The following is a 19,130-nucleotide window of genomic DNA, read 5'->3' on the forward strand; positions in this document are numbered from 1 at the left end:
AAAGATGAGAAGACTCGAAAAATGGAGAAGTGTAATTACCCAACTTCTCCTTCCAGAGATGGTATTTGGAATAGATCACGAACTTTCCAGTAATCCGCGGGACTATTTTTCCTCCATATTTAACTTTCATACCTCCTGTTAAAGGTCATTTAAAATCACCAAAGATCTCGATTATCAATAAATTTGAGAAACAGTACAAATATAACTTAATCTTTCCCTCAATCTTTTTAGTGAGGATTTATATATTTTTCGACTCGTTACTTATGGAAAAAAGTTTTTCTAAGCTTTAAAGCTGCATTTAACGATATGAAACGTCACGTGAGTCCTCGAGCCAATTGGACCCTCTGTTACCAGGGAAAACACTTGACTCAAGCTCCATTCAACGGCTCTTGTTTTAGGACTTGCTCAAGTGCACAGATTTTATCCAGGGACTTGAACTTTTGTCTCTTGTAGTCAATAAAAAGCTACAATTAATAATAATAAAACGTTTCTTTCCGCAGGAGCGTTGTTGGTCATTTTTGGTTGGTCACACCAGCTCCCTCGTTTTAAGATGGCTGGCGATGATAAAACTACCCGCAGTCATATTGTCCGCCCTTTCACCTCCACTTTAATTTGACTTTTTCTCCTCTCCATGCCATAATAGGACCGGGAGCAGCCTAGAACAAATTCGAACAAACCCTTTCTTTTATTTACGCTATTTTCTAAAGCGAAGCCTGTGATTGGCCGAGGAAATCGGAAGTAGTAGCAGTAATGCGGAAGTGCAGCAGCAATGTGTCAATGTGAAAGCACCCTGCAAGGGTTTTTTTTTAATTTTATGCATGAAGGTTAAGTTAAGGTTTTGTTCGTGTGTTTAGAAAACATGGCTTGCTTTTTCAGGAGAAAAATCGCGGAGAAGGTAATGCGGCTGGGAGTCTCAGATTTTCACAAACCTGTGTGCTAATGCTATCATGTTTTGATCCTGCAGGGCTGTGATTGAACACTTGCAATGTTTATCTGGTGTTGTGTTTTAATGTCTAGCTGGGTAGAGCGCTGCAGCAATCAGAGGATGTTTTTATTCCAGTTCTGACAGCAGTTCCAGTCCTGAAGAAACAGTTAAGTCTGTTTGTGTCGCTCACTGCTAACCTGTAGGATGCTATAAGTATGTTTTGTCCTCTCACCTGTTTGTCAGAGACTTTTAAAAAAGTTGTGATCCTCAGGCAGGGAGCCGATTTCAGGCTTTTAATTGGAACACTGAGAGCCAGTGGGATTTTACCATCCAGTGGAGACGTTCAGGTGCAGACAGAAAACTTGGCCACTCAGGTGAGATTAAACCACCCTTAGACAGTCACCATTCCTCTTCACGTGTAACTCCACCGCATGTATATATTTTTGGTGGAGGTCATGGTAATACCCGCGGCTTAAAGTGAGGCCCTTAAAGAAATTGTTTGCTCCAGGCAAAGAAGCTAAAGAAGCAGACTGGTTTAACCTGAAGCCTAACCTGTGACATGAACTGTAAGACTGTGACAGGCTGAGCTGCCTGTAGCCGAAACTCTCACTGCTTGTGATCTATTTCATTCCTCATTGTTCCAAACAGGCCAGTCTTTCAGCTTCATGTGCATCAGTTCATCAGTTTCTTTAAGCACCGCAACCATGTGTTTATGACAGTTGGACATTGCACGACAGTCATATAATTGTATAATCTGTTCCTACAGATTATACAATTAATCTTCCTCAATTCAATGAGTTCTAGTTTGTGTTTGTCTCATATACATTAGATGAAGCTTTAATTTGTTTTTATTAGGTAATTCACACTTTATCTTTCAGTTGAAGCAGGACAATGTGGTGGAACACATCTCAGCTGCACGTGGAATTATCAACTTTAAAGTTAATCGCAAGCTTCTTGCTCAGGTTTGAGTTTCCACTCACACAGTGACAGCTTAAGCAAACAAAACAAAATGAAACAAAAAACTTCCACAGCTTCTGCTGTGATCACAGTCCCTCTCCACTTTATCTGTTCCAGAAATTGTTGGAGCCATTTGGAAATGGGGAGGATGATAAATTCGGGTTAAATAGTGAACTTTTCAATACTCTCACGACAGGAACGACGTTAGTGGAGTACAGGTAAGTGTGTTTTTCAGTTTTATTTATATGGAGATAAATTTAAATGTGGCCTCTTTGTTAAAACGGGGGAAGGATTCTGTATGTCTCCCCCTTATTTTAACATACACCCCCTGGCTATGTAATTAGGTACGCCTGTTCAACTGCTCATTAGTGTAAACATCTAATCAGCCAATCACATTACAACAACTCAGTGCATTTAGCCATGTGAACATGGCCAAGAAAACCTATGGAAGTTAAACCTAAGTGTACGAATGCGGCAGCATAATAACACAGCTTGTCACAAAGCTCAAATTATCTCAAACTGGTCCCTTGAACATGACAGTGAGTTCACTGAAATGCCCTCCACAGTCACTGAACTCAATCGAATAGAGCAGATTTGGGATGTGGTAGAACAACATGGATGTGCAGCTGACAAATCTTTAACAACTCTGTCATGTCATTACTTAAATATGGACCAAACTCCCTGAGGAATTGTATCCAGCGCCTTGTTCTTTTGAATAAGAAAAAGTGGCAAATGTAGCTATTGAGTGTATTCATTTCCACTTAACAGACAGAATTGATATGTTGATATGCTTACAGCTCTCCAAACATTGCCAAAAAATTCCATGCTGGACACTTGCGGTCCACAATAATTGGTGAGTATAAACTATACTGATAATTAGGGATGGGTATCGTTTAGGTTTTATCCGATACCGGTGCCAAACCGGTACTTTTGAAACGGTGCCGGTGCTTAAACGGTGCCCAAACCGGTGCTTAAAGAATGGAAAACACAAAATTGGTCCAAAAACCTCTCATGTTCAGCTGTTTTTTTTGTAAAAAGATAACAATGTTAGTCTTTTCTGCAGGTATAGGGCATATATGGTATCACTCTGGGCTGGAAGCAGTGCTTAAACAATGGAAAAAACACAAACTTTGTCCAAAAACCTCTCATGTTTAGCTGTTTTCCACTTTTTCTTCGGTCATTTTAGCCTTTTTGGCCAGGGTGAAGGGAGTATCTGCCATCAAACAAGAAGACAGCCGCATGTAGCTATGATGGTGTTTGCTAGTTCACGTTACATGCATTAATTTAATAACGCGGTTAGCTTACTCAACGTAAATTACACACGAACAACATTAAGCTACTCACGCAGAGAAGAACGGCTGCTGCTGCCATCATCATTTCTGCTACACTGGCAGGGCTAGGTTCATCGGATTTAAAGTGTGACCTCCTTTGACAGTATCAGCTTAAAGCACTTGTTGCAGGCTGCTGAGTTTGCATCTTTTGCTGTGAAGTACAGCCAGACTTTTGACCGCTTTGCCTTGGGCATTTTTAATCTGTAGCTCTGCTCTAAAAGAACGTACGTACCTGGACCCGCCTACTATCCTTGAAACGTAAAATGATTGGCTAGAATCTAAAGTGTATCATTCCATACCAGTTGGTGGCGGTAATGCACCTTTCAGTTGTTTGCCAACCGCCAATAGAAATGTAAGGAAGAAGAAAGTGTATCACAGCTCAGGAAAAAAAAGCACCGAAATAAAGCACCGAAATGCGCGCTGCTTTTCGGTCTGGTTACTACCGTTTATGTCAGAACCGGTGCCATGATGGCACCGGATACCGGTACCCATCCCTACTGATAATAATAATAGTACAATTATTATTAACTGAAATGCATGTGAGCTACATATTAAATCGAGCCTTACCAATGAACTTATTACTGATTACAGAAATGTGCACAAAAGGTTTAAAATGATTTTTATTTTGTCATTTTGAGCAACAAGTTTAGTTTTTTAACCGTGAGTCTGCACAGTTTTACCTTTAATTATCAGAAAATCTTCAAAATATTTATATTGTTAGCTTGAAGAAGAAAATTAAGACCTGATGTGTCATTACTAGATTTTCAAATTCTTAAATATCAAATAGTTTTTCAGCAAGTGTAAAACAATATAAACTCTATCTTCAGGTAACTTCATTGCTAACCTTAAACAATCACTTGGAAATGATGTCATTCGAATGAACTACCTTGGAGACTGGGGGATGCAGTTTGGTGAGTTGGTCAGAAAATTACTCTACAGTGAGGGATTATCTTTTGTTTGTTTGTTTATTAAAACGTCAAGGACAAGTAACCTGTCTTGGATTTCAGGTTTGCTGGGAGCTGGATTTGGGCAATTTGGAAGTCTGGAAAAATTAAAACAGAACCCCTTACAGCATTTGTTCGAAGTGAGTTTGGATGTTCAGAGAAGGACCCGATAGATGCTCTCTGACTCTCAAATTTATATTTAAGCACTGAATGAGCCTCAGTTGCATGTTTAGAAGATGTTGTTTTTGTGTTATATTCTAAATGCTGTTTAAAAAGGCATTTTTAAACAGCACCAGTGTTTTTTTTCTTTTCTTTTTTTTTGCTTTGCAGGTTTATGTTCGAGTAAACAAAGAAGCAGAGAACAATGAGGATATGAAACAGGCTGCCAGAGACTTCTTTAGACAGCTGGAGCAGCACGAGAGCCATGCTGTCTCCTTATGGCAGCAGTTCAGAGACATCACAGTGAAGGAGTATCAGGACATTTATGAGGTTAGAAAGCTGCCCGACAGCTTGGTAACAGCTTGAGTCTCTAAAGATAGAAACTTGAAATGAGAAATAAAAATGTTTAACAGTTGACTGCCACGGAGCACGACTGAGATTGATTTAAAATCTCTCCAGCGGTTGGGGGTCCACTTCGACATTTACAGCGGGGAGTCCTTTCACCAGGATCAGGCCCAGGAGGTGGTGCAGCAGCTGCAGAGCCGGGGCCTGCTGAAGACATCTGAGTATGTGACAACCTTCGATTGGTAACTGGTGTGTCTAACACCAAGTAAACATGTGCTAAGAGGCCACTGATTAGTCAGAGTTCAGCTTCCCTACAAACAGAATACAAATAGATTTTAACAGATGGGGAAGTTTATTTGCAAAAAGTGTGTCCATCTTTAAGCAAGGCTTTAAACTGCAAATAACATATATTTAATTGTGAAGGTGTCGTAGATCCCCGTTGCATCAGTCATTCATTTTGTAGCCATTTGGAGATGTCACAGAACTTTTTATAGCTCTGTTTTTTTATCTCTTTCAGCTCTATAGGGAAATATCTGGCTCTTTGGCTAATACATTCTCCTCTGTGCTCACCTGTGTCGGCCAGCTCTTTGGTGCTCAGCAGGTTGTGTCCTGTTGGTTTTTAGGTCTTTACTCTGAAAAACGAGCTGAACCAAAACAGTTAAGCTGGAAGGCAGAGAGATTAAATTTGAAAGAAAATACAGATTCACATAGTTATCTACCAGTTTATTGCTACATGCCACCCCTTGTATAATGATATTGTTAAAATATTTACCTAAGCCCAGACTTCTCTCACCCCATACACCTTTTCCAGCTCTATCGGATAACCAAAACACTTCAACTGGCTCATTTTACTGTGCAGGAGCCAGTTGAAGTGTTTTTTACAACACACTGTGTTGACTTAAAAAAAAGATCAAAGGTCCAGTTTACTCTTTCCTGTACAGGATCACCCGCATCCCAACCTAGAATCAGGCCCAGGGTACCGGCTCAAGGCAGAGCGTTTGGAAGCTACTTGGGTCTGCCCTCCCGTGAACTCACAGGAGTAGTGTAGGGATTCAGTGCTTAGTAGCTTAAAATTAGTAGCTTAAAAAGTGAAATACAGTAAAATATGCATATATTCAACAGCTGAGCCTGACCCTATGTCTTCTGGACATAATGAATTTTTTTTTCTGTTGACAGGAAGGGCACTGGTGTGGTGGACCTTTCCCCCAATAGAGACATGACCAACGTCTGCACAGTGCTCCGCAGCGATGGTACGACTCTCTACATCACCAGGTTAGTTAGCAAGAATTGCGATTGTTACAAAATGGTGAAAGCTTTTAGTCCTCGGGATTTAAGTTTATGTGAGCCCACTGAAATTGTTAGCTGCTTTACTCTGAAAAATCGAGTGCACCTGGTAAATGATGTCTCTCCCTCTGATTTGACGCCATAAGCACTTATTTTGTATTTTCTGTTTTAGAGATATCGCTGCAGCCATTAACCGAAAGGAAAAGTACAGTTTTGATGAGATGATTTATGTGGTAAGCACACCCAAGCTCTCTTTTTTGCCTGTTGCTTTATGCCAATAACAGACGAGGAATAGATAGTAGAAATTGAATGACTTTAATAATCATGGAGCCCAGTTTATTTTCTGCATTATAATTTTTGTTTTTTGCCGTTAATTTTGTGAGCTGAAAACAGAGCAGAAAAATAAACTACTTTCACAACTGGTCATTTAAATAACTTATAGCCAAGCAATCTTTGTCTAATGTGCTTTTTAAAAAAGCAGAAGAAATGTATTGAGAAATACACCTGGACTTTCGTTTTAATGAAAAATAAATAAATAATTTTCTGGTAATTTTCTCAAAACAAGTAGTAAATAATCAAGAAAAGCAACTGGCAGATTAACTGTTTATGGTTAGTCTGTATGATATTCATATTTTGTATTTAATTCAGTATTTAAAACAAAAAACTGAAAAAAGGTCTTTATAAGACGTAATATGAAATATTGTATTAGAAACACTAGCAGTACTTTTCTATGGAAGCTTGGAGTTATCTCAATCTAACTCAATAACTTGACATTTCAAATTTTTCTTTTTCTAGACAGATAAAAGTCAAGAGAATCACTTCTCCCAGTTATTCCAGATCTTGCTTGCGATGGGTCACTCTTGGGCTGATGGGTAACGTAGCATTACATAAATTCACCCATAATGCACCGGTTTAATGAAAACGAATTAATGTCAGCTCTTAATAATCGTATTTTTGCACATTATGTTTATGAAAGACTTGAAATTAAAGATGCATTTAAGGCTGGAATGACAGTAAACCTCGGCTCAGTAATTACAGGATTTCCACGGTCTCTCTTGTAATTCAATGAAGATAGATCCAGCATTACTTTACTCCTCCCACCCAAAACAGGCAGCTGTTGTAATTAGAAACAGAATGGAATTCTGCTGTCTCATGATGTCTGTGTGATGGTGCTGCCAACTTTGTGTTGGCCTTAATATTTAAGCCAACTTCAGGCTTCTATTCCACATTTCACTTAAATTTTCTGCCACTTCTAGTTATTGCTTTTTATTTTAAAGTTACACTTAGAAAAAAATAATAGGATACATTTGTGAACGTACATGCATATCAAGAGTTTATAAAGTGCTTAAAATGAGTGCTTCTAATAGTATTAAATACATGATTTTAGGTGTCGGCACGTGTCCTTTGGTCTGGTGCAGGGCATGAAGACCAGGGCTGGTGAGGTGGTGTTTCTGGAGGATGTGCTGGACGAGGCTCGAGCCAGGATGCTCAACAACATGAGCCACTCAAACAGTAAGCCTGTCACACATTAGGCAGTTATATAACAGTAAAAGAGTAAATAAATACTTATGTGTCCTTTAAGTACTGTTATGTGCCTTTCTCCAAAAGTTGATTCTTTTCATCTGGGCGTAGTGTTTTGTGTGGGAGAAACGTTTCGTCACTCATTCCAGTGACTTCTTCAGTCTCAGCTGACTGCAGGTTTCCCCAGTCTTATAAACTTGGATGAGTGACGAAACATTTCTCCCACTGAAAACGCTACGCCCAGATGAAAAGAATCAACTTTTGGAGATTTACTTACCTGGATGATTGAGAATGCATTAAGACGTTATGTGCCTTTAAAAACAAAATCAGCACTTCAGTCCTCAATCGACTGGTGTGCAGGAGTTTTGCTTTTATCTGTAATTGTTGTCAATTGCATTTTGCAACAAGAAGATGGCGCTCTTCTCTAAAATGAGCTTGATTTACATTTTTATGTGATGTGTCCCAAATAGGGATGGGTATTGATAAGATTTTCACGATTCCGATTCCATTTTCGATTTTGTTTAACAATTCGATTCTTTATCGATTCTCTTATCGATTCTTTTTTTTTAAAAAAAAAAGGAGAACACAAAGGTCGATTAGCTTAGAACTTTGTCTTATATCTTCTCTTTGAACAAGATAGAAATTTAGGAGTAGCATGGCCTTACAAACCCAACAGTGAGATCTTAAGAGATCCAGCCTATGTCTCTTCCATGGGGTGTCACAGGGTCCCCGGGGAAAAAAATGGTAAATGTAAAATAATAAAATAAATATTCTCCTGTAGCAATAACAAAGTATAACATAAATTATCCTGTAGCAATTACGCAAGAATATCCAGTAATGTCCCTGCCTACAACTAAACACATTCACTTACCGAAAATCGGGGCATCTGCTGTGGTAAATGGGTGCAAGCCTTTGACCACAAACTTAGTCACTGCTCGGTGACATTCGTCTATCCTGGCCTGAAAGGAGACGCTACCGGTAGACTGCAGCGAGAACTGCCAGCATCTAAGCCAGCCAGACTCTGTCTCTCTCATCATGGTCACCTAAATGCACAGTAATGGCAGGTTTTGTAATAAGGCAGATCGCGCTAACATAATAGGCACTGTTAGTTGATTATTTACCTGCCGCATTAACGGGAGAGGACGTGCAAACGTTACCGCTGCTGCTGGGTTGAGATTCACGAGTCCTGAGCGGAATTAAAAACACGACATTCATTTAAGGTCATCGTGTGTTTTGTGAGCAAATGCTTTTGCATATTTGTAGTGTTTCCTCCCTTAAATGAAATATCTACTTTGCAAGTATTGCAAGTTGCCCTGTTGTCATCCGTTCTGGTAAAGTATAACCAAGCTTTTGAGCGTTTGAGCCGCTTAGGCGCCGTGTTTCCTGCCAGGTAAATGACGCTCCGCAACGTGGTGACGTCATTCGGGGCGACTGGAATCGATAAGGGAATCGTTTGCAAAAATAGCAAACAATTCCAAGGAATTGAAACAGTGGGAACCGGTTCTCAGCAAGAACTGGTTTTCGATACCCACCCCTAGTCCTATATATATATATCCTCCTGTAAGCAGCTAAGCACATTTTTCTCCCACAATGAACTACACATGACAAAAAAGGTGTTGGTCAGAGTTGACAAGAGCTGAAACTACTTGTAGATGGTTAAGGCCTTTAGAAAAATGCCTCCTTAAAAAGTACAAAGACTGGTATGCATTGTGACATATTATGGAACTGAGACACATTCTTAACGTTGACTCAACACTTAATTATTCATTGATTACTGTGGGAGTGGCACATGTCAGAACAAGGGCTGTTTTTGTTGTGTCACTGACTAAATTTAAATCTTTCCACAGCAACAAAGGAATTGGAAAACCCAGAGGACACCGCAGAGAAAGTAGGAATCAGTGCCCTAATAATCCAGGTCGGTTATTACAAAAGATGTTTAGTATTTTTATTTAAAAATACTGCTAGTATTCAGCAACCAGCAGCTTCATTCATTGATCTGTGTGTGTGATTAATGTTATGATTGGGAGTTTCAGGTCTTTTTATGTCCGATAATAACATATTGGCCATTAACTGATATTCTAAGTTTGCTAAATGTTCAAAATTAGTGGTTATAAAGATCTAAAAGACTAATGTAAATCACATATTTGTTAAATAATTAAGACTTTGTTTCAATAGTACAAAAGAAAATAAACAAGATTATTACACTGTCAAGTATAATATTCCACCACTGGCTGCTTCATTTCTCGGTCTTAGTGATGATGCGGTGACTCCTTCTTTCAGGAGTTGTAGCATTAAAGCAACATTTATTTATTTTTTTTATTAGTTTCTGGCCTTCATCGGGCCTATCACGAGCCAAAACCCATCAGTTAAGCAGTAAAGTCCTGTTGATGCATTACCTTTCTCACACCTTTCCTCTTCTCTGTGCACTTTGCAAGTAGGTGTTGACGTGCCTGAAAACTCTGTGTTTCAGGACTTCAAAGGCCCCCTGCAGTCAGACTATAAGTTTGATTGGGACCGGATGCTGCAGGCTCAGGGTGACACTGGTGTCTTCCTTCAGTACACACATGCTCGACTCTGCAGGTCTGAGATTTCTAGTATTGATATGTTTTCATTTTGGATCCTCTATCCATTAATCTATTCAGTCATTTATTTTGGAAAATGAGAAATAACAGAAACATTTGAAAGACATCACACTTTAGATGCATGTCTGACATCCTTAATTCCAAAAGGTCGACAGGATATTTGTCATGTGATTCACATTTAATCCTGTTATTACAGTTTAAAGCAGACAAACAAAGGTGTAGAGGCAGTTGCCTTCGACCCATCACTTCTATCTGAGCAGACGTGTACTGCCATCCTACAGCACCTCCTTCGGCAAGCACACTTTCTGAACATCTGTTCATTTGTCAGTGTCAATATTTGTTCCACGTTTACAAAACTGTCCCTTCTTTATTTGCAGTTATGACGAGGTATTGTACCAGTCAGCTCAGGATCTGCAACCTAAGCACCTTATCAACTTCTTGCTGAAGCTGTGGTAAGGAACAGGATGCCAGCCCTGACAGTCATAAGTTAACATTAGTAGTAAATATGTACAGAGGTGTGTCCTTACACTCTTTTGTGTCTTCCAGCCACTTGATTGCTTTAGCGCACAGAGAGCTGCCGGTAAAAGGAAGCCCTGAGGCTGTTGCACAGGTACAAAGAAAACAGAGTAAACTTCTACCTGTTTCTCCCCTTAAACCTGCCAAAATACTACATTGAACAGCCACAATGGAGTTGATTTTTGTATAGCCTTTTAATGCATGGTTCTATAATTTCTTATGCAGCAACCTGTTCTTCTCACGCATGAACATGTTAAGAGAAACCGGTTGGGACATTGTCTGAAACTGCCAAATTAGCACAGTCACATGCACCACAAGCTTTGTACTGAGGAGGTGACAGGTTGAGGGGCATTTACTGTCTGATTTGACTGTTTTGGAAATTTTCAAGATTTTAAAAGGTCTAGAAAATTAATTATAGCTACATTCTGGCAGGAATACCCAAGAGATTTATACCAAGAAAATTACATGAAAATGAATAACAGAAGTGCTTATTAGTGGGGTTCAAAGCAGAAATTTGGACAAAGTTAAAGATGCCTTACCCCTCACGGGACTCTTCTTTGACTAATCAAACATTGTGTTTGCTTGTAGAAAACATTGGTCAGCCAATAGAATTTCTGTTTAATAGTACGAGCACTGCTTACAGATATCAGCATAATGACAAGATAGATGGTCTTTATATCAGTGGCAGATACTTAGGTTTGTCAGTGCAATTGTAAGCCTGACAAATGTTAAAGTGTAAAAAGCTACCTTATTATCAAGGGATCAACACAGTAGCTTCTCATATTTTCGCAGTTTTTTTTTATTTTTATTTTTTTAAAATACACACCAAATACTCTTCCTGATGTCTTCTATCTAGAGTCCAACTCGTTCACATATTTGACTGACAACAATTGATCCCCATCTTTTGGTAGTCAGTCAAATATGTGAATCACTACATGAGTCTTTAAAATATGCTATACTGATCTCTTTGTTTCCCTGCGAGAACTGATTGTACTTGCAGCCACTGTTACATCTGTCACTACATATGTAAGGGCATTGCTAACAACAGTTTTGCAACCTGAAAACAGCTTCATTCTCCTCATATCCACAGGCAAGGTTACGACTGTTCAGCGGAGCATGCTCAGTCCTGGCCAATGGGATGAGAATCCTGGGCATCACGCCAGTTAACAAAATGTAAAAACTGCATCGGTGTGTGTCAGTGCTGCAACTATTGTTGATTTGTATTCTAAAAACAGAGCCTTATATTGTCAAAATAAAATTATGCTAGTCTGTAGGATTGGGTCTAGTCTGTATTCAGAAAAACACTTCTCTGCTAATAAATGCTGTAAAATTACCTTCATTACGAGACAACACGGAAGTGATTATGGGGATTATGCATGCAGTCTGTGATTTGGGCACATTCAGAGTAAGGACTAAGTGATTTGGAGTTAAGTCATTCGCATTGCACAATTTAAAGACCAATTATTAACACTGGATTATTAAATAAAATAAAAAGACAATATAATACTCCCGATTTAAAAAAAACAACAACAAAACAAAAAACAAAAAAACCACACTGGGAGCATAATAGTAAACTTCTTATGCTACTTACTGTGGCTGAAGATTGGATTCCAATTCCAAGAATTCACTGGTTAGGGTATAGATTCACTGGTAGCTAGCTATAAGCAGTTTCCAAAAAAACTACAAAAAACCCAAACTCCCCCACCCCCTTTTTATAAAAACAAAAAACCCACTAAGATTCTTCAAAGTATTCAGAGACTCAGTTCACGGTTCCATCTGATGACGTCGACACAAAGCAGATCAAAGTCTAACCTCAGATGAGGAAAGGCTTCCTCCATCCTGGTCGAGCATAGAAATGTCTGTCAGTCAGCACCTCACACAGAAATTAGTTTCTGTTTGTCTTCTAAATTTGTATCCTTGTGGGTTAATCTGGATGTGTCTTGCTTTGGAAGTCCATACAGGTATATGGAAATGCAGACAAGGAATGCTCCAGAGGCAAACGTCATAGCTGCACAGGAGGGTAAAAGCAAAATGACATTTCCATTATTAAAAAAATAAAAAAGGAAGATTAATGGTTTTAATGAAAGCCGGTGTATACCAAATCATTTTATATAAAAACACAGTCAAACCTTCTGTTAGTTTCAAAATGGAAAGAAAACATACTAGGAGGCTGAAAGGTAGCACTGACTGTTGCCAATATTTTAAATTATGTGAATCTAAGCTGCTGTGCCCAGTGTTTTAAGCTGTTAATGTCAATAATAGAGTATAATTGAGGCTTTAAGCTACTTTTCAAAACTTTTCTAGAACATTACAGGAGACTCTTACTTAATGAATTGCAAAGTGTTACTGGATGTTTTACACAGATAAGAGGGACGAAGCAACACGATTTTGACCATTAGTAAAGATTTGTTTATATTTTTAATATCTGATCTACTCTATATTTGATCCACTACTTTATCAAGTAGTAGAGAGGTTTACAGTTCAAATAAAAGAACAAAAATCACGAGCCACAATACACTCTTTCTGCTTCTTAACTCAGATAAAACTGAGGTCATTGTACTCGGTGCTGAAAAGCTTAGAAATATGGTATCTAACCAGATTCTTACTCTGGATGGCATTACCTTGGCCTCCAGTAACACTGTGAGGAACCTTGGAGTCATTTTTGACCAGGATATGTCCTTCAACGCACATATTAAACAAATATGTAAGACTGCGTTCTTCCATTTGCGCAACATCTCTAAAATTAGAAATATCCTGTCTCAGAGTGACGCTGAAAAACTAGTTCATGCATTTATTACTTCCAGGCTGGACTACTGCAATTCATTATTATCAGGATGTCCAAAAAACTCACTGAAAAGCCTTCAGCTAATCCAAAATGCTGCAGCAAGAGTACTGACAGGGACTAGAAAGAGAGAGCATATTTCTCCTGTTTTGGTTTCCCTTCATTGGCTTCCTGTTAAATCCAGAATGGAATTCAAAATCCTGCTCCTCACATACAAGGTCTTAAATAATCAGGCCCCATCTTATCTTAATGACCTTGTAGTACCATATCACCCTATTAGAGCACTTCGCTCCCGCTCTGCAGGCCTACTTGTTGTTCCTAGAGTATTTAAAAGTAGAATGGGAGGGAGAGCCTTCAGTTTTCAGGCCCCTCTTCTGTGGAACCAGCTTCCAGTTTGGATTCGGGAGACAGACACTATCTCTACTTTTAAGATTAGGCTTAAAACTTTCCTTTTTGCTAAAGCATATAGTTAGGGCTGGACCAGGTGACCCTGAATCCTCCCTTAGTTATGCTGCAATAGATGTAGGCTGCCGGGGGATTCCCATGATGCATTGAGTTTTTCCTTTCCAGTCACCTTTCTCGCTCACTATGTATTAACAGACCTCTCTGTATTGAATCATATCTGTTATTAACCTCTGTCTCTCTTCCACAGCATGTCTTTTATCCTGTCTTCCTTCTCTCACCCCAACCGGTCGCAGCAGATGGCCGCCCCTCCCTGAGCCTGGTTCTGCCGGAGGTTTCTTCCTGTTAAAAGGGAGTTTTTCCTTCCCACTGTCGCCAAAGTGCTTGCTCATAGGGGGTCATATGATTGTTGGGTTTTTCTCTGTATCTATGAAGCGCCTTGAGGCGACTTTTGTTGTGATTTGGCGCTATATAAATAAAATTGAATTGAATTGAACTCTTACTTAATGAATTGGCTGGATTCAAACAGTGGTTATGAGAAACTTACTTATTTGTAGTCCAAACAAGATTACAGATGCCACCATTGAGAGGACAATTGCAGCTGCAGCAGAAAAGCCTTTCATGATGTTATCTGTGTACTTCACTACCACTGATGTATACAGGCCACCTACACTGGCCAGGACTGAAAGCACAAGCAGAGCAGAGTCAGACAAAAGGTACAAGGAAAGTAAAAGAAAGGTACTTCTTCCTCGAGATGTCATACTTACATACTACAAAGAACACCCAAGGTGTGTAACCAAAGAAGAATCCTTTCTCCATGACCCTGTCTCCATCAGTCATATAAACACCAATCAAGGTGATCACTATGCCGGACAGGTACATCTGAATGTTTCTCACCCACAGTGATGTCTCTGAGCTCTTCAACACTTTCTCAAAGTACACACCTTAAAGTAAATACCAGACTGTCAGATTCAAAGGTTCAAAGTACAGCAGCAGTAAAAGTAAAATCCATCTACTTTAGAGAAAATATCATCTTATCAGTTTCAGGCATGTGTACAGATCGTGGGTTTTGTTGCCGTTTTCTTAGTTGCCAAACGTATTTCTGGATTTTACTTGACAGTTAAGCCAATACTGAAAGTCAAATCATCAGCACTGGTCTTACCTGCAAAACCAGAGCAAAGGACAGCAACTGCAATGGCAATGAACCCAATAACAGGATTCTGTTCAACCTGTGAAAAAAGGATCAATAATGAACTACAGAACAGATGATACAGCTTGTAGATTAAAGAGATTTTTAAAATGAATGTTAATTTACTGCTAGTGGTATCACAGGAAATTAAGAGTGGTTTACTGAGTAACCAGGATGGTGTAACATGCTGCCCCACCTGAACTTTAGTGGCCTCCACGGGTTTCCACTGAACCAGTGAAACGCCTCCACAGAGCATAAAGACGGAAAACCATTGCAGCCGGTTTAGAGAGCGGTTCAGCATGAGCACTGTACACAAGGCTGTGCACGGGATCTTCAGCTGATAGGTGACCTAAAAAGGATTTTGAACTAAATATTATAACTTCACACATAGATGTAGAATTAGTTTCCCTAAATATGTTGTACACTATTAGCATTTCAGCCTGAAAATTCACCCTTAAATTCACTGCCTACAAATCTCTCTCAAAAATGTCTCAAAAATGCAATTTACTGAATGCTTTCTGAGGTATAAACTGCACATAAACTGAGCTTCATTTTGTCACAAATACTTGTGCAACAAACCCTTTGATTATAAGGCGAAAGTCCCACTTGACATAAGGAGGATATCAAACTTCTTGGATCCAAAATATACCAAGTACTTAAAAAATATAAAACAAAAAGGAAACTTTATCAAGCAGTTATCTATAGAATATAGTTTCTACTGATATAATTAAATGCGTGTAACAAGACCTGTGTAAATGATGATGTGGACTGTCTCCACAAGAGCCACATGTTATCATAATACCTGATAAACTGCTACATCCAGATTACTCAGGGCGATGAAAGCCATATTATTCTGAACTGCATACACCACTGAAGGCACGCTGAGTTTTAGCAGTTCTTTAGGGCTGCAGAAGATGTGTTCCTGTATGGTGGCTTTTAATTTGATGAGACTTCTCGTTTCCCTGGAAGAGGAAACGTGAAAAACAACAGATGAATGGACGAAGAAGAAATATAAAGGGCACTGATGCCATTTTTTGGTAAATGATCAAACCATTGTTATTTGAATGTTCTGCATGACATGATGAAGAAACATGATACGTTTGTTTTTTCTGAGGGGTTTATTCATGAAACAAGATCAACAAGTCTCTTAGTGTGTCATGAAGGTGTGTCTCTATTTGTGTGGCTACAATGGCACGGCAACTTATGACAAAGACAATCTGCAGTTAAGGTCAGACTGGAAATGGCACATATTTTCTTTTCAGAATCACCTCTAATTACTCTTTGGAATTTCTCTTGAAGAAATCCAGTTTATACGTTACGTATATGTATTACGTTAAGTTACTGTGGTGCATTTTATTGGCACTGACAAACAAAAGCACGCAACAGGAATTTATGCACAGTCATACGTGTTACAGTGCTGGAATTGCAGCTTATAGAAGACAGATTAGAAGACGGATCAGTTTATTTGTAGTGCAAATTACTTGCACTCTCATTTGGACAAAAGCTAATATAATTTCCATATTACTCTCAGGTTGCAGCACAATACAGTTTTACCTTTATATTTTTATAGCCTTTTTAAAAATAAATATCAATACTGTGTTTCTCTAACAAATTCTGACTGACATTGATCTATTTTGTGTGGAAAAAGTTAGGTATAGAAAAAGAAAATGAAGCAAAGACCATTGATAACCACTCTGCTTCTCTTTGACTGGTTTTGTTGAGCCAGCTAACCCAAAGAAAGTCTGGATATGCTGAACATGAGCTCTGTAAATAAAGTTACAGATTGAACTACATTGTGTCTAAATATGTTTTTCTATTATTAAAGTCTTCTTTGCTGTCTCTTTACAACTTATCACTTGTGAGAAATTTCTGCTCTTCTTTTTCTTGGCAGCCTTTAGTTTATTGTTTGGCATCAATCTGACAAAATGAATATGAAATGAAAATTATAAAGGCAAAAATACTGGGCTTAAATGAGCTGAAAAGGTACAAGTTTAAAGGAAATGTTATACACCAAACTAAATCGATTTACTCGGAAAATGAGTGGCAAAGATTATTGTTAGGTAAAAGCACATACATATTCTTAATGAAGCTAAGCATCATCTATTATAGCTTCAATTTTAATTATCTCTGGGATGTTAAAAGGTTTATTTAAAGTTTGCTAGCTCTGCCCTAACATAAGGTTTTGAAAAAATGTTTGTTTTTAAAACTAAGATCTATAGCCCTTAGATTTAAATTAAGGACTCTTTGAAGTATCATCTCTCTCTTGCTTATATTGTGTCTCTTATTCTGATAATAGATTTCTTGGGCTATTGTCCACTTTTAGGGAGTACTAGACAAAATCTATTGGCTTATTTATCAAATGAAATTTCAATCTAGGCAACCTTAATTTATTAATATAAAGATTTATAGAGAAACATTTTTTATGTACACACACACTTGCTGATTACTTTATTAGGCAATTAAACTGCTTGGCAACAAGTGCATTTGGAAACCACAACCAAGCCAATCTACTCAGCTTTAAACTGAGGAATGAGGAATTAAAGTGATTTACTTGACTCTCAACATGGCGTGGCGGTTGGTGCCAGATGGGCTAGTCTGAGTATTTCAGAAACTGTTCATCTGAAGGGATTTTCATTTCATTCAGACTGCCTCAAGCTTATAGGAAAGAGACATTAACTTAAATACCCATTCATTAGAGCCAAAGTTTGCAAAAAGTGTCTCTGAACACACACACAAGATTTTAAATCTCGAAGCGCGCACACACGCACACACACACGCACACACACACAAGAAAAAATGTTTCCTGTTATGAATCTGAGCGAGCCAGAATTTGGCATAAACAACATGAAAGCCTTGATATATCCTGCTTAGACTGAGGATATTGGACATTGGGCCCCTTAGCATCAGCACAGCCTACCTGAACGTTATTGCCAACCGTGCCCACTACGTTATGACCACACTGTACACATCTTCTGAAAGTTGCTTCCAACACCATGTCATAAAGCTCAAATCGTCTCAAACGGAATTCTTGAGCATGACAATGAACTCACTACAATTAAATGACCTCCACAGTCACCGGCTTTCAATCCAATAGAGCAACTTTGAAATGTGATGTGCAGCCGAAACATCTGCAGCAACTGCGTGATCCTATCATGTCAACACGGACTAAAATGTCCGAGGTATGTTTCCAGTAACTTGTTGAATCAATGCGTGAAGAATAAAGACGGTTCTGAAGGGAAAGCGGAGTCCAAACCAGTATTGGCCAGTCATGTAGGTTTCTTAATTCCATACTTTACATTCTGTGGTCACTAAGGAAATAGCGGGTAGCGCCTCAAACACTTACTTTGTGAGCATCCCCAAGCTCAGCACTAACTTAATGACCTCGGCGATGCACACTGCAGTTGTGGAGAAATAAAGCTCCTCTGTTGAAATGGTCCTGGTGTACCGCAGTGCCACTGTGTAGGTCGCTGCCACCAGTGTCATCACCGTGAGACAGTACACTTTGAAGATCACGCTCACATTTTCTGAGGAGAGAAAGGGGAAAAATGTTAGCTACAGCTCGTAGCACAAAATGGTATGAAGCTACATTAGCGACCGCTTCAATAATTACTTTATGAGCAGAAACGACGCGGTTATGACAGCTTATCTGTAAACTGTTCGGTTTTGCATTTTAATGTTTTTCTACCTAATGTTTTTGTCGCTCTAACGGGGTCTTACAGCTAACAGTAACCAGTTGTGCTAGCTTGTGTTAACAAGTAAACTCACCGTTGGCCATGGTTGCTCCGTTCATCTACTGTCCGAGTGAATGGAGAAGTAATAATGCCGCTTATATTACATATCATCAAAGCAAAGCGTATTGCAAGCATGCACTCAGTAGGAGAATGCCGCTCACCCTGCAGCACGTGAAACCCGTTTTCTTTTATATTCCCAGCTGCTGTGTGTCGTCATTCGCTCCGTATTACCCAGAATGCAGCGTAAGTCGAGTTTACAAATGGTGCGTTTGTTTTCTACACATTGACGTCAAACTGTTAAACACAAACCATAACAACATTGCGCAATAGAATAAAGACAATTGCTCAATAAGGTAAAAATGATTGAAAAGAATGAGTATTATTAAAAAGAACATAAATAAATAAATAAATAAAAGAGGGGTTAACAGGTAACCAGTTTAGGAAAATATACTTTGGTCATGA

At 38.9% G+C, this 19,130-nt stretch overlaps 2 protein-coding genes across 3 annotated transcripts; one reads left to right on the forward strand and one right to left on the reverse strand.

Moving 5' to 3' along the window:
* The first annotated feature begins 229 nt into the window (after nt 1-229).
* On the forward strand, nt 230-12,117 carry rars2 (arginyl-tRNA synthetase 2, mitochondrial). 2 transcript variants are annotated; one of them, XM_085132384.1, is made up of 20 exons: nt 240-895; nt 1,018-1,091; nt 1,197-1,299; nt 1,804-1,887; nt 2,000-2,100; nt 2,680-2,735; nt 4,041-4,124; nt 4,221-4,297; nt 4,488-4,646; nt 4,776-4,882; nt 5,838-5,933; nt 6,118-6,178; nt 6,741-6,817; nt 7,333-7,457; nt 9,314-9,381; nt 9,937-10,046; nt 10,245-10,340; nt 10,426-10,500; nt 10,595-10,658; nt 11,655-12,117. In XM_085132384.1, exons 1-20 carry the CDS (start codon nt 860-862, stop codon nt 11,739-11,741), a joined length of 1,740 nt encoding a protein of 579 aa, XP_084988510.1. In that variant the 5' UTR covers nt 240-859; the 3' UTR covers nt 11,742-12,117. The 2 variants fall into 2 exon arrangements, with proteins under 2 accessions (XP_084988509.1, XP_084988510.1); XM_085132383.1 differs by having other exon boundaries at nt 230-895; nt 4,041-4,297.
* Nucleotides 10,656-18,900, reverse strand: slc35a1 (solute carrier family 35 member A1). The gene is made up of 8 exons (XM_085132390.1): nt 18,703-18,900; nt 18,281-18,461; nt 15,740-15,899; nt 15,134-15,286; nt 14,911-14,977; nt 14,516-14,692; nt 14,296-14,430; nt 10,656-12,572 (listed from the first exon to the last, which is right to left on the reverse strand). The coding sequence occupies exons 1-8, from the start codon at nt 18,725-18,727 to the stop codon at nt 12,439-12,441; spliced, it is 1,032 nt and encodes a 343-aa protein (XP_084988516.1). The 5' UTR covers nt 18,728-18,900; the 3' UTR covers nt 10,656-12,438.
* Nucleotides 18,901-19,130: the final 230 nt, after the last annotated feature.

Source organism: Neolamprologus multifasciatus, chromosome 15 (genome assembly GCF_963576455.1).
Source record: "Neolamprologus multifasciatus chromosome 15, fNeoMul1.2, whole genome shotgun sequence".
Lineage (NCBI taxonomy): Eukaryota > Metazoa > Chordata > Actinopteri > Cichliformes > Cichlidae > Neolamprologus > Neolamprologus multifasciatus.